The 15,767-nt window shown below is 40.4% G+C and overlaps 2 protein-coding genes across 9 annotated transcripts in view; both read left to right on the top strand.

Moving 5' to 3' along the window:
- The window catches only part of chrna11 (cholinergic receptor, nicotinic, alpha 11), a 118,380-nt gene that overhangs the window by 53,220 nt on the left and 49,393 nt on the right, over positions 1 to 15,767 (top strand). The window contains exon 6 of the mRNA XM_022683022.2: positions 13,285 to 13,452. Within this exon, the coding sequence (XP_022538743.2) occupies positions 13,285 to 13,452 (168 nt within the window). The remainder of the gene's footprint in view (positions 1 to 13,284; positions 13,453 to 15,767) is intronic.
- On the top strand, positions 5,275 to 7,947 carry LOC125799467 (uncharacterized). Of its 8 annotated transcripts, none has more exons than XM_049476265.1 (2): positions 5,275 to 5,941; positions 6,086 to 7,947. In XM_049476265.1, exons 1-2 carry the CDS (start codon positions 5,591 to 5,593, stop codon positions 6,875 to 6,877), a joined length of 1,143 nt encoding a protein of 380 aa, XP_049332222.1. In that variant the 5' UTR covers positions 5,275 to 5,590; the 3' UTR covers positions 6,878 to 7,947. The 8 variants fall into 8 exon arrangements, with proteins under 8 accessions (XP_049332222.1, XP_049332224.1, XP_049332220.1 ...); XM_049476267.1 differs by having other exon boundaries at positions 5,275 to 6,085; positions 6,278 to 7,947; XM_049476263.1 differs by having other exon boundaries at positions 5,275 to 6,085; positions 6,182 to 7,947.

The raw sequence follows: 15,767 nt of genomic DNA, 5'->3' as shown, positions 1-15,767 counted from the left end.
ATTATTTTATACAGACACCTTAAACAACAAGAAATTAGCAAACCTACTGTATTTTCCGGACTATAAGGCACACAAGATTATATAGCACACTATCAATGAATGCTATTATCTGGTCTGTTTTCATACAAAAGGTGCACTGGATTCATACTCGAAGTGAACAAGGGTGTTCCCATGTTTCCCTTATAATTCAGCACGTTTCGCTGCGCCTCAAACAAAACTTAAACAAAACTTATTCTTAAAAAATTTAAAATGAGCACTGGATGTTAATCTACACAGATTTTTCTTTATTTTTTTTATTCGGGTGAGTAAAGCGCTACCATTTATTTAAAGTAAGCTTAGAATTCCAGTATTTTGTTCAAGGGTGAGTGTTAGCCAGCCCCGGTTAGCAGTGCTAGCTGCGGTTAGCAAGCATTTAGCCAGCCCTGGTTAGCAGCACTAGACAGCTATGGTTAGCAACGATAACCAACCCCGTTTAGCGGTAGACTGAGGAATCCACTACAGTCTGATATACTACTCACCTCTAAACAGTGAAAAAGCTAGTGCAGTTAGCGGCTAATGCTAATGCCACTAACCTCATCCCCAGCTAATCACGCTAATCTACTGCTCTTAACAACCTGACTGATAGAATTCATACATAAAGCACACTGTCGATTTTTAAGGAAAATTAAAGGAATTTATGTGTGACTTTTAGTACGAATAATCCATTAATGGAACTCTAGTTATCTAAAGTCATTCATTAAGTCTCTTTCAGACTGGCCCTCTAGGTGGTCTGGCAAAAAAACATTTGACAGAATAGACAGAATAGCATGTGCTGGAGCAACACTGCAGCCAGTGTTGACAAAGATTTCCTGGACAATTTTCTTTTTACTATCTTCAAATGAAAAACAGCAAATCTGAAGCAATATCAACCTATATCTCATTTGTAATCTCCTCAACATGTCTGTCTGAATGATGGCTTTGTATTGATTCATGTCGCCTCATTTGCATGTGCGTGCATATATTTTTGGCAACATTTTGTACGGGAAAATGCACTAAATGGATGCTCAGGTTCTCTTATGTCACTGATGTGAATGGCAGTGGAATTGCTGGTGTTGTTGGATTCGCAGTAGCCCATTATCTTGTGTCATTTTGAGAATTTTGCCATTTAGGTACAGACACCTAAACACAGATTCAAATGGTCTTCCTTTTAATTGCATTTTCACAAAAGAACAAAAGCGTGCGTCTGTTTTGGGAAAGGACGTGAGTGTACGGTCTTTTTTTTCGTGGGACAGCATGTTCAGCATACATAATTTGTATATTGTATGCTTCTCATTCAGGGCAGTCTTCATTTCCTGCCTCTCCTCACTGTTGTGAGCGAACAGAAAGCTGGGGAAGATAGTCTCAATTTCGACTAAGGTATTAGACTCAATTCCAGCTATCTCAGTCTCCACGAAGACATCTGGATCTGATACACTTTTAGAGTGAAATGAATCTGACTGATGGAGGTCACTGTGATTGCTGGAAAAAGGACTTTCTAAGAGTCGTAGCCTTTCGCATGCAAAACTGCAAAAAAATCTTTTCAGAGAATGCTGTCTTTCAGAGATATTCCCAGACCTTGATTTTTTTGTCCTGAACAGCATTCAGTTTCAGCATTCCTAAAGTAACAGCACACTGAAGCCTGTATTCATGCACTATTGAAAATTCTTTTCCAGAGACTCAAATATTTTAGCTGTATATGGATTATTTCCTAATAAAATTGTTCGTTTTTGTTGTTGTGATTGTGTTGTATGCAGCGCAGAACTATTACTGCACCAAAATAAATGTTAACATTTTATTTATTACATTCCTTAAACATTATTCTGTTGACACATTGTAAATATGCCACTCCGCTAAAGAACAGCATTATAAAGGTGTTTCAGTAAAGTTTTTCCAGCACAGAGGCTGGAACAATATTAGAGTTAGCCGCCAACCACAGCGCTAACTCTTCCACTGTTCAGAAGTGAGTATTTTCAGACTGTAGTCTGCGTTTACTATGTTAAAACAAGCTACTAGGGACAAACCACTGGCTTTGATTTAAACTCACTTATTTGTAGAATGTGTAAAACTAATGTGGCTCTTTTAATGCCGCTAACTGGGTACCACTCTTGAGAGTACACCACTCAGCCCTGCAGAGTAAGTTTCAGCAGAGATAACAAAACACATTGGCGGCACTTAACTGAATAGTGCAGTTTTGCATGTATGGGATTTCATGGGCTCTCTCACTTTGACCTTTGACAAAGGTTTAAATGTATTTGATTCCAAAAATGAAAGTACATTTTATCCTGAAAGACAATGTACAAAATAATCTTTCAAAATACAAATGTGCAGAATGCTTAGTGCATACATACAGTATAAACTGCAAATATAAACAATGACACAAAATACTGGTAAAGCTTCACAGTAAATAATAAACTGCTTTTAAGACAGAATAAGCTTTTATCACAGGATGGATCTTTAAAATCTTGATATTACTGTCTCACAATATATGGCACACCCATAGCATGCAGATAGTTATAATCCATGACATATGATCAGACCTGTTTTTTTATTTATAAAGGGTTGGTTTTTAGGTGGTTGAATGATCAATAGGGTTTTTTTATATTCACTAAAACTTCTAAGAGCTTCTAAGAGCTTTTGTTAATCATTAAAACAGCCATGAATCTTATAGAACCTCTGAAATGAAGCTCTGAGTGGTGATTGTCAGCTGTGTTTGACATTAAGTCACAATGCTTCATTAAGCTGTGCTGTTGGCTTTAGTCATGGATTTGATTAACGCTGCTTGTGTGTGTGACAGAGTGTGGGTCTGTGTGTGAGTAACCCATAAAGATGGCTTCTTCTCCAGTCTCATTCTCTGCACTCTGGTAGTGCTGTGGTGGAAAAAGTAGAATTCAATTTCATTTAAAGGTGCTCAGTGTTTCTGGGAGATGAGCTAAAGATGTCTGGACGCTGTGAATGATCATTGGCTCTTCTGTTCCATTCCCATTCCAGCAAGCTGCGTGAATATTAACCTTTGCATACCAGCTTTTGAAATATTTTGAATATCACAAAATCAGAAAATAGATAGATAGATAGATAGATAGATAGATACTTTATTAATCCCCAATGGGGAAATTCATTTGTCCAACAGCACACAAATAACAACAACAAAAAAACAAAAACACACAAAAAACATACACGACAGAGTCCACACCCAGGTACAAAAAAAAAAAAAAAAAAAAAAGTGCTAAATGGTGCTTATTAAGTACACACATCAGGTGTTAAGTAGTCTAATTCCAGCAGGAACAAATGACCTGCGGAACCTCTCAGTCCTACAGCAGAGAGAGAGGAGTCTATCACTGCGCCTGCTCCTCTGAGCTGCCAGGATCCCATGCAGAGGGTGACTGCTATTACTGAGGATACCCTCCATTAAACACCTCATCCTCTTCTCCACTAACTGACCCAAAGAGTCCACTTTCCCGCCCATAACTGACACACACTTCCTTACAAGCTTATCCAGTCTGTTCCTGTCCCTAACAGTAATGCTGCTTCCCCAGCAGGCAACACCAAAGAAGACAGCACTCGACACAACCGAATGATAGAATGTGTGCAGAAACTCTTTACACACATCAAATGATTTAAGCTTCCTGAGGAAGTAAAGCCTGCTCTGTCCTTTTTTATATGCTGCACTCGTCTGCACTGACCAGTCCAGTTTGTTGTCCAGGTGGACTCCGAGATACTTATATGACTGAACATTCTCAATGATCTGTCCATCGATGATAACAGGCTGATGGGAATGTTTCAGTCTCCGGAAATCCACGATCATCTCCTTGGTCTTCAGTGCATTGAGGAGAAGACCTTTTCTTCTACTCCAGGCTGTAAAGGCAGCAACAAGATCTCTGTACTCTCTTTCATCCCCACCTCTTATACATGCCACCACAGCTGTGTCGTCTGAATATTTCTGAATGTGGCAAAGTTCAGACATATGTTTAAAATCAGCAGTGTAAAGAGTGAAGAGAAATGGTGACAAAACTGTACCCTGAGGAGCCCCAATGTTGGTTACCACCGTCTCAGACCTGCAACCACCCAAACTGACATACTGCGGACGCTCTGTGAGATAGCTGTAAATCCATGTGACTAACATAGCATCCACACCTATCATCTCCAGCTGTTCCCTCAGAAACTGCGGCCTGATAGTGTTAAAGGCACTTGTAAAATCAAAAAACATGATCCTTGTGTATCCCCCTGTCCCGTCCAGAAACGAAAGTATCTTGTGGGTCATATATATTACTGCATCCTCCACACCCATGTTCTCCTGATATGCAAACTGTAAGGCAGGGGTCTCAAAGTAGCGGCCCGCGGGCCACATGCGGCCCGCGACGCGGTTTCATACGGCCCCTCACGGGTTAACAAAATAAACATACATCTGGCCCGCAATTCAATTTAATTATTTATGCTTTATTATGTTCGTTTTCATATTTTATCTTAACTTGTATTTTGGTGTGTGTGTGTGGTTTTTTTTTTTTTTTTTTTGCTTACGCTGCGTTGCCTGCTTTAGTAGTCTTCAGTAGCCTTCAACAGTCTAACCTTGCTGCCGTGGTGTGTCCACTAAACTCCGTAGTTATAAACATCCTGAGGTTAGCAGCGCGCTAACTGACCTGTTTATAATGTAATCCCAGCAGTGACTCCGTGACGCTGCTCTAAACTGCTGCTGTTAGCTGCTTGGGCTGAAAGATGAACTGTAGAGAGCTGTATTATCCGGTTAGTGGGGTTATTTTATTTCATACACAGAAGAACTTACAAATTTTTAAAAACGCTCCAGACTGGCTCAGCTGAGCCCTGTAGCCCGTGGCTGGGCTGCAGCTCTGACTCAGTAAAGACTGCGGGCTTGTGGTGCTGCAGCTGCAGCTCCGACTAGTGGTTGGATGAGGAACTGCTAAATCTGAGGAAATGCTAAATCTGTCACAGCTCACAATTTTTGATTTTATATTTATTAAGCCTTATTTCAGTATCAAACGTTTTGATCAAAGTTAATATAACTTATAAATTAAAAGGATTTATGTTAATAGAGCAACAAGCAACCATTTTTCCATGCAACTGTAATATTTGATTGAATAAATAGTATATTGAGAGTTATTTAACATTAAGGAGTAATTACATTCATTTTGTATTACATCTGGTTACATTTTCTTATATTTATAAGTTACATTTGGCCCTCAGAGGACAGCCAATATGCCAATGTGGCCCTCGGCAAAAATGAGTTTGAGACCCCTGCTGTAAGGGGTCCACAGCCTGCTGCACCTGAGGCTTGAGAACCCGCAGCAAAAGCCTCTCCAATGTCTTCATGATCACTGAAGTCAGGGCCACTGGTCTGTGGTCCTTCACCCCTACCGGCCTCCCTACTTTAGGGACCGGCACGAGGCATGATGTTTTCCACTGGACAGGCACTTGTCCTGTGCGCAGACTCAGGTTGAAAATTGATTGTAGAGGCATCGCCAGTCCTGATGCACATTCTCTTAGAAGCCGAGGCGATACGCCATCAGGACCCGCAGCTTTCCCTGGACGCAGCCTACGTAGTTCAGCATAAACCTCATCTATGGAAAAGCTATGTGGGGTCACAGCAGTACATCTGGAACAGCTGCCGGGTGGAGCAGTGCAGGTGGTCACAGCAGAGGGGGTGGTACAACTGCCGGATGGAGTAGAGCAAGTGGTCCCCACAGAGGAGGTGGTACAGCTGCCGGGTGGAGCAGAGCAGGTGGTCACAGCAGAGGAGGTGGTACAGCTGCCGGGTGGAGCAGAGCAGGTGGTCACAGCAGAGGAGGTGGTACAGCTGCCGGGTGGAGCAGAGCAGGTGGTCACAGCAGAGGAGGTGGTACAGCTGCCGGATGGAGCAGAGCAGGTGGTCCCAGCAGAGGAGATGGTACAGCTGCCGGGTGGAGCAGAGCAGGTGATCCCAGCAGAGGAGGTGGTACAGCTGCCGGGTGGAGCAGAGCAGGTGGTCCCAGCAGAGGGGGTGGTACAGCTGCCGGATGGAGCAGAGCAGGTGGTCCCAGCAGAGGAGGTGGTACAGCTGCCGGGTGGAGCAGAGCAGGTGGTCCCAGCAGAGGAGGTGGTACACTTGCCGGGTGGAGCAGAGCAGGTAGTCCCAGCAGAGGAGGCGGTACAGCTGCCGGGTGGAGCAGAGCAGGTGGTCACAGCAGAGGAGGTGGTACAGCTGCCGGATGGAGCAGAGCAGGTGATCCCAGCAGAGGAGATGGTACAGCTGCCGGGTGGAGCAGAGCAGGTGGTCACAGCAGAGGAGGTGGTACAGCTGCCGGATGGAGCAGAGCAGGTGGTCCCAGCAGAGGAGATGGTACAGCTGCCGGGTGGAGCAGAGCAGGTGGTCCCAGCAGAGGAGATGGTACAGCTGCCGAGTGGAGCAGAGCAGGTGGTCCCAGCAGAGGAGGTGGTACAGCTGCTGGGTGGAGCAGAGCAGGTGGTCCCAGCAGAGGAGGTGGTACAGCTGCCGGGTGGAGCAGAGCAGGTGGTCACAGCAGAGGAGGTGGTACAGCTGCCGGGTGGAGCAGCGCAGGTGGTCACAGCAGAGCAGGTGGTCCCAGCAGAGGAGGTGGTACAGCTGCCGGGTGGAGCAGAGCAGGTGGTCCCAGCAGAGGAGGTGGTACAGCTGCTGGGTGGAGCAGAGCAGGTGGTCCCAGCAGAGGAGGTGGTACAGCTGCCGGGTGGAGCAGAGCAGGTGGTCACGGCAGAGGAGGTGGTACAGCTGCCGGGTGGAGCAGAGCAGGTGGTCACAGCAGAGGAGGTGGTACAGCTGCTGGATGGAGCAGAGCAGGTGGTTCCAGCAGAGGAGGTGAGGGGCCCACTGGCTGAACTGAACCTACTATAAAAGTGGTTAAATTCATTGGCCTTGTCCACATCGCCCACTGTCTCGCTAACTTTACTTTTGTAGCCAGTAATGGTCTTCATACCCTTCCACACCTCCCTTGTACTGTTACCCCGCATATTCCATTGCAGACCCCTTCCAAAGTCTCTTCTGGCCGCCCTTAAACTCTTCCTCAACTCATGTTGCACACTCCTAACCCTCTCACGGTCCCCAGATTTGAATGCCTCTTTTTTTAGATTCAGGAGGCTCTTAATGTTGCTAGTGATCCATGGCTTATTGTTTGCAAAAGAGTGGACTGTTCTCATGGGTACCACCACATCAGTACAGAAGTTCACATAATCAGTAACACGGTCCACTATCCCATCTATGTCATTATCAGCCTCTTGTGAGACAATAAGTGTGTCCCAGTCAGTTGATTCAAAACAATCCTGTAGAGCTTCGAAGACCTCAGGAGTCCATTTACGGAAAGATCGACAGGTGGGAGGTAGTCTCATTACACAAGGTTTATAATGTGGCTTAAGATAAATCATATTGTGGTCTGATTTACCCAAAGGTGGCATAGCCAGTGCTTTATAGGCATCTTTAACATTGATAAAACACAGATCTAACGTGTTGTTATATCTGGTGGGGCAGATGACATACTGTGTGAATCCCCCTAAATGAGTGCTCATGTCCACATGATTAAAATCACCCGATATAATAATACAGGAATCAGGGTGGGCGGACTGTACATTCGCCACTGCCTCCTGAATGACGTCACACGCGTACGTAGGCTGAGCGCCCGGCGGGATGTAAACAATAATGGCGACGATGTGGGAGAACTCCCTCGGCACATAATAGGGTCTCAAACCAACTACTAAAAGCTCTACTTCGCGATGACATACCCTCTCTTTCACAGTAATATGTCCGGAATTACACCACTTCTCATTCACAAGCAGAACGAGACCTCCACCTCTAGTTTTCCCACACAATTCCGGATTTCTATCAGCACGTACCATGGTGAAGCCGGTGATGCTAACAGCAGAGTCCGGGATGTCGTTATTTAGCCATGATTCCGTGAGGAAATATAAACTGCCCTCATGTGCAAATAAATGAAATTAGGAACTTTCAGTATAATACACCCATTTTTCCCAATTTGTGAGAAGAAGCACCAGACAATACTCAACCTTATCCAGGTTTAACAACCTAATAACTCATTTAAAAAAAGAAACATTTCATAAAGTCAAATTGTAAAAAGATAACTGCCGATATAAATAACAAATTTATTATTATTATTATTTTTTATTATTATTATTTTTTTCATTTTATTCTGATGCTATCTAAACAGATCGTGTTCTGCTCCACTTAGAAAACCTTACGAGTCTTGTGAATGTACTGGATCCCTTAAAGTCATTAGATTTGGCAATAATAACAAATTATCCTTACCCTCAAAGTTCATTCTGTATCATGCATTTAATAAGGGTTGGAGTTGCAGTGCTACAAGATCAGACATTCAAATCATTACTTTTTCTTTTGTTTCCTTTTATAAACCATACTTGACGTATTCATTTGTAGAATGTGTAAAACTAACTCTTTTAACACCACTAACCAGGTACCCCTCTTGAAAGTACATAACCCTGTTCAGTTCTGCAAGAATGGGCATTCCTTGGCTCACAGCTTGAGCTCATCCTAAGAGATAATGTAGTGAATATTTCACTTTTCTCTTGAGGAAAAGAAAAAAAGAACATTTTACTACAGCTTTGGGGTCATTTTTGTGTCACTTTTTCACTTTGTTTGCAAGTGATGTTTATCAGTTCCTCTGGATAAATTAGTCCTAGGTTGATCAGATTAGTTAAATGAGGGCTGCAATTACCTAGTAGTGGTTCAGATTCTAATCTGTATTGTTGTTTAATGTAGAACATGCACCTTCTAATTATTCAACCACTACTATGTTTCTTTCATTTTTTATTAACTATCATTATCCTGATGAAGGGTGATGTTTCTCCATTTAGGTTTTTAGCAGACTGCTTTGTTATGCATCATTAGTCCTTTCTGAGGAAAAGCATTTCAACAGCATAATCCACAAAAGGCACAGCTGTCTAGTCTGACCAGTATACCCTATCCCACATTTTAGTTGGATCACTCTTGCGCTTTGTGGCAAACTCCAGCCTTTTTTTCTTTGGTAATAACTGCTTTCTGTTCAATTTCTCATACAGGCGAGTACCATATGATCCTGTTGCCTGGTACATGTTTTTCTTTTTGAGGCTCTGTACTCTGCAGCTGCTAGCAGCTTTCATTGTAGCTTGGTAATTGTTGGCCACTTAGTGGCTTCTCTTAAGTGTCACATTCTTGCTCCGATGTTGAGATTTGAAGAATGGCCTTGTCTAGGCAGTGCCAGGGTGTTATAATACACCTTTTATTTTCTCACCATTGATTTCTTGGAATGCTCTTTAGTCTTCATTTTCACAGCTTTTTGTCAGATCCACAGTCTGACCAGTGGTACTTGAATCAAGTGCGCCTTTTATCTAGTTTTTATCTACTTTTAAAAACGATTCATGAGTAGAGGCCAATTGTAAATAGTGTCATTCTTTATTTTGAGGCTCTGTAAAACATGAAAAGTAAAGAAGTATTAAAGAAAAATTGTTAAATACTTTTATTTGATCTACACTGTCATAGAACTGGAATTGTGTCCCATGAGTTTTGTCATGCCCCATTAAAGATTAATACACTGCACTGACCTTCAAGATAAGTGTGTAAGGCTTCCTGCATTGAATGTGAATGTATTGCATAGACATTGAAAATGGACTGATCCATCCATCTGGCATTCACCATGAAGGCTCGCTCAGTAATTCATGTTGCTATAAATACGCTGGTCAGTTTTCAGCCTCCCTCATGTGATATTACCTCACCACTTGTAGGGTTATGGCCATTTTAGTCCCTCCCTGAGGTAACACTTCATTATCTATTTACATATTGCTATCCCATGACATTTGACATCTTAGTGTATACACAACAGTCGTCTGAACACATGCACAAAAGAGCAATGGCTTCATATAAAGGTTCGCTTTCATTTTTACCAGGATCTCAGAAGTTATCCAAGATTTTCAGGCTGGGTTTATGAGAATGTGTTTGAGCTCACTGTTATACCGGCGCTTGTCCAACCACAGACACACTTTGGAGTCTAGCTTGTTATTTTCCATTGATAAGGTGTTGGACAATTCTTTATACATTTTTCAACATGAAGAACGGTTGTGATATGTGTCTTCTAATTTATTTTAAAGAGCGGCATCATCTCCAATACTAATGAGGTCAATTACCTCGCTATCCCATTATTGAAAACGTCCCTCACTGCTCACTCCCTCAACTCCATTGTTCCTTTTTCTCAGATTTGTACTACTGTAAAAATTTAAATCTGGCTGTTCACAAAGCCTTAAATCATATTTTCTAAACAAATACAATGTTTATTTTTGGCTGCTGATACAAACTTAGTTGTCAACTAACATAACCCATATCTGACATCTGTCAGAACGTTTTTTTCTATCATTACTTAACATCAGCAATTCGTTCAGTCTTTTTTCGGTGTGCCTAAAACCTTACCGACGAGCTTGCTGACACACTAATGTTGCCAGGGAGAGAACTAACGCTAATGACAAGCTAGCTAATCTTAACAATGAGCTTGTTAAACTTAAGCTAGTGAGGAACTAGCTAACCTTAGGGACGAGCTAGCTTACACACTAATGTTACCCGGGAGAGAACCGAAGCTACCGAGGAGCAAGGTAACTTTAGTGACGAACTAGCTAAAATACAAATTTACCCGGGAGAGAACTAAAGCTAGCGAGGAGCTAGCTAACCTTAGTGACGAACTAGCTAAAATACTAATGTTACCTGGGAGAGAACTAAAGCTAACAAGGACCTAGCTAACTTTAGTGACAAGCTAGCTAACACACTAATGTTATCCGGGAGAAAACTAAAGCTAGCAAGGAGCTAGCTAACTTTAGTGACGAGCTAGCTAAAATACTAATGTTACTAGGGAGAGAACTACCATTAGCGATGAGCTAGCTAACCTTAGTGACAAGCTATCTAACCTTAGTGATGAGCTAGCTAAAATACTTATGTTACTGGGGAGAGAACTAAAGCTAGTGAGGAGCTAGCTAACTTTAGCAATGAGCTATCTAACCTTAGTGACGAGCTAGCTAAAATACTAATGTTACTGGGGAGAGAACTACCATTTGCGATGAGCTAGCTAACCTTAGCGATGAGCTAGCTAACCTTAGCGATGAGCTAGCTAATGCACCAATGTTACCAAGGAGAGAACTAAAGCTAGCAAGAAGCTAGCTAATCTAAGTGACAAGCTAGCTAACCTAAGTGATGAGCTAGCTAACTTTAGCGCCAAGCTAGCTAACCTTAACGACAAGCTAGCTAAAAAACTAATGTTACTGGGGAGAGAACTACCGTTAGCGATGAGGTAGTTAAAGTACTAATGTTACTGGGGAGAGAACTACCATTAGCAATAAGCTAGCTAACTTTAGCAACAAGCTAGCCAAAATGCTAATGTTAATGAGGAGAGAGCACTTGTCTCTCACATTCAGCTGCTACTGAGAGCCTTAATTACCTTGATCGGCTGTGTTAGATTAGAGTCTGATCTAAACTCTATCTGTGTAATCCAGCACAGCTGATCTACGTAATAAAGGCTTTCAGTAGCAGCTGAATGTGAGAGCCAGGATTGAGCTCTCCTGATTCGTCAGGGAAGACTTTCTTCTTACAGACTGAGAACATAAGATGCTACAAGAAAATTAATTAGCAGTTTCCAACACCAACATTTTGCAAACAACTACACCTGAAATAATGACTATGTGCTCCTTTTTGTGGGTCCTGTGTTTTAGAGAAAGAAAAGTAATATGCAGTTAAGCTTAATAAAGACAAAAGCCAGTTATGTTTATATTTATGAATATGCTAATTAAAATGTGAAAAAAAATGTTAAAAAAAAAATCTAGAATGTATGGGACATATATGTTACATAGCTCATCTGTTTTTAAACAGATTTTTACATAAAATTACTGTTGTTATATAAATATTGATCCCTGTAAATTACTATTTATAAATGAAAGACAAAATTGCAGAAAATAAATGAAAAAAATAAGTACATTTTGGAAATATATGTAAATAATTTGCAATTTCTTGGGAATACTCCCATAATGCTAGGGTTTGTTTAGAATTGAAGTAAAAAATATAGGACATTTTGTAATTTATTTTTTTTAATGTTCTAAGAGATGTTTTTGCTGAGGTTAGCTGGATGCTTAAGATGTTGGGCCCTATTTTAGTGATCTTTAGCCATCAACTGCACAACTTGATTTAGGACGTAATATGCAATAAACCAATGGCGCAGCTACTTGTACATGTCCAACGCTTCTCAGCAGAGGGAACTGAGCTACTTGTACATGCTGTGAATGTGCACGAGCAGATCATTTTAGTAATATAACAATAACCTTTTTTATGTAGAATAATGTTATTTTATATTCTGTTGATTGTTGATGTAAGTTTGCAAAGCTGCGTGTCCGTGTGTGTGTAGCAAGCTAGGGTGTATGCCAGTGGCGTGCAGTGAATATAGTGTGTACCCCTTCTGCAACCACACCCCCACCCAGCACGCCCCAAGCGGCACATAGATAAGAATTACAGTAACTACATATTCTCCGTCTTGACTGAGTTATATAATGCTTTGAATTAGTTGCTGTTTTTTATTTTAGATAATTTATGAAATAAGTCCATACACTTACAATAACTATAATATATATTTCCTGATTAAAAATTATGTAAATTTTTACATGCACTTATTGTCACCCCTTCTTTGAAGGGTTAGAAGGGCCTGACTGCACACCACTGGTGTATGCACGTTGGGCACGCGCCAGTGTTGACAATTCAGTGCCATGTTAGCAATCAACATCCGACTGTTGACATCTCTCTAGGTTTTTTCAGTCAGTGGTGCACCTGTGTTTTCCATTGTCAAGATAGCAATACGCCAGAAATGTACCTGTAACGTGCCTGAAATGTACACCTCACTTACTCATCTATTTGACACTTTTCATTGTTAATTTAAACTTGTTTTTTATGCATATAAATAGCAGTATTTTTTAGTAGTACAGTGGTACAGTACTTTTTAAGAGACAAAATATAGCAAGTGTGAAAAGTCCGATGTCCTTGCTCATAGAAAATGTCAGCTTTTTATATTTAATTCTTTAACAGTGTATATTGCTACAATAGTATATTGATTTTATACAGATTCATATTTTGCACTGTATTTTCTCTCTAATGCACTAAATACATTTTAAGACTTATAACTGTATATTAGCAAAGAGTGGCTAAACGTGTTTAAACATCAATATTAACATCAGTCCATGTCACTATTTAAACACTGATTATTAAACTATTTTTAGGTATCTTCATGAGCACCTGTAATGTGGACGTTCGCTGGTTTCCATTCGACATCCAGAAGTGTGAGCTAAAATTTGGCTCTTGGACATTTGACGGCTGGCTGCTGGACCTCCAGATGAGTGAGGCCGATATCTCTGGCTACATGCCCAACGGGGAATGGGACCTTGTGGGTGAGTGGCAATGGAGAACACTGCTTATCACTACTTACAAAATGTTCTGCCTGAGGCAGGTGCTGTGTGGTTGCACTGACTGGTGGAAATTGCAGATCAATACGTCTCAACAATAAGAAAACCCAGTGAACAACATATCAATGCTAACTTGTCGGCTTGTTTGGAGAGTTATTTTTTGGCTAATTTGAGATTAGATTAGGTGTGATGTCTTATAACTCCAGTTAGTCTAGTTTTCAAGTAGAGACTGACAAATATAGAAATGATGTGGCAGATGTTAACTTTTAGGGGGATTATTTGAAATTATACATCCTAAAAAAACTAGTTACTGACAGAAATTATTCACATATATTATGAAGGGGATGATAAGTCACATTTTATATAGGTAACATTCTACAAAAAAAAGACATAAGATATAAAAAACATAGTGTGTCATTATGTCTTTGGATTTAGAATGCTAATACATATACATATACATGTTTTGAATAATAATTGTTTTAAATTGCATAAACTGAGACTTAGTCCAATGTTAACCTGAGCTAAAGATTTTGTTGCCATGTGGTCAGCCAGACCTGATTCTTCCAGTACCAGTTTTCTCGAGTTTCCAAGAGTCTTTTGAAGGCTAAGAAAAGAGTACTCGCTGATCCCTGGCTTCATCTATAATTTCTCTAAAGAAAATACATTTACTTTTAATAGTTACAGAGTTCTCTGTGTTTCTGTGTGTATGTAAGTGTGTAAATGCTGCAGTAAATAGTAATAGCAGTAACAAGATCTGTTCCAGCACTCTTTACTACAAAGGTTTTGTAAATTGACATTTTTTTTATTCATTCCCAAATTTCAGTTTATTTCCAGCTGTTAAAGGAGTTCTTCTGCTAAAATCCACTTTTTCTTTCTTTTTTTTTGTGAAATACAATAGGTCATTCTAAGCTGTATATGCATTCTGCACATAAAACTCTTTCTTCATTGTCTGCAGTAGTTAGTAAAAGAAAATATTCAGAAAAACAAGTCGATCAGGGAAAGCATCGTTTCTATGTCAACGCAGTATTCATGGCCCCGCCCACCTTGGCTCGCGACCGCTCACAGCAGAGCTGAAGCCACGCGGCCAGGCACATCTCGTCAGACAGGAGCTAACAGCGATAAGAACAGCATGGCAGTTTATTCCTGTTTTATTTGTGTAAATACAACAAACAGTGTTAAACTCGGATAAACTCTTTTTTTCTCAAGGACATTCATTCATACTAGAGACCACAACTAGACATTTTAAAATGAATGAAAAAATTATGGAATTACACTTTTAACCAATGAATTGTTAGCTAAAAATCAATCCCTCTTTTTTTAAGCAATATATAATTTTTTCCAGGTATTTTTACATTTTTTTGTACAATATACTAATATACTAATATGATCTTGGAGCCCCTGGCAGTCTACTGCAAAAGTTTGTACACTGGCTTTTGCACCATTTCTGGTTATTCACTGGACCTGAAGAGCTTGGGAAAAATGGGAGTGATCTAAAACGTTTGACTGAAAGTGTATATCTTCATTTAAATCTTAATAATAATGATTTTTATTTATGTTGTGCCTTTTTCTAGCTTAAAGTTGCTTACAATTCAATAATAAAACATATATGATTTGTTTAGGTGAACATATACAAAAGTCTTAGGTTACAGTACTGGTCACTGTCTTATTAAGAGCAGTACACATGGCGGAGGAGAAGGATGCTCCACTTCTAAGGCTACGTTCACATCACAAGCCACATTGCTGAAATCAGATTTTTTGCTCAGATTGGACGATTCACATTCACAAATGTAAGTGACCTGTATCTGTGTGTAATGTGAACAAATTTGTACCTGAAACGCCTCACATATGCGCACATTGATACGTGTATAAACGTCGCCTTCTTCATCAATAAAAAAAACGTCATATTTGAGAGACGACTCGTACACTCTAAAAAACAGAGGTACGATATGAGTACTTTTTTGTACACGAAGGTACACTCTTTATAATTGTACCCTCAAAGGTACAATATTGGTCTTTACGGGGTCAGATTTGTTCCCTCTGAAGTACAAAGTCATTTCTAACAGCAATAAGTACAAATTTGTACCATTTAACCAGCCAAAGGGTACATTCAGTATTCTGCATCACTGTACTAATGAACAATATATATTTAAATAGCACATTTTTTATTTGAAAGCCAGACAATTTTGTATCATCAAGTTTTTGAGCCATATTTAGTTGATGATAATGTTTATAATCTTTATAATCTTTACTGCCACAAAAACCATGGGTACAAAAAAGGACTTTCACTGAAAGGTACTTTT

The sequence above is a fragment of the Astyanax mexicanus genome, chromosome 3 (genome assembly GCF_023375975.1).
Source record: "Astyanax mexicanus isolate ESR-SI-001 chromosome 3, AstMex3_surface, whole genome shotgun sequence".
NCBI classification, from domain to species: domain Eukaryota; kingdom Metazoa; phylum Chordata; class Actinopteri; order Characiformes; family Acestrorhamphidae; genus Astyanax; species Astyanax mexicanus.
Note: the sequence above shows the minus strand (reverse complement) of the source record. Positions and strands in the feature narration are given on the sequence as shown.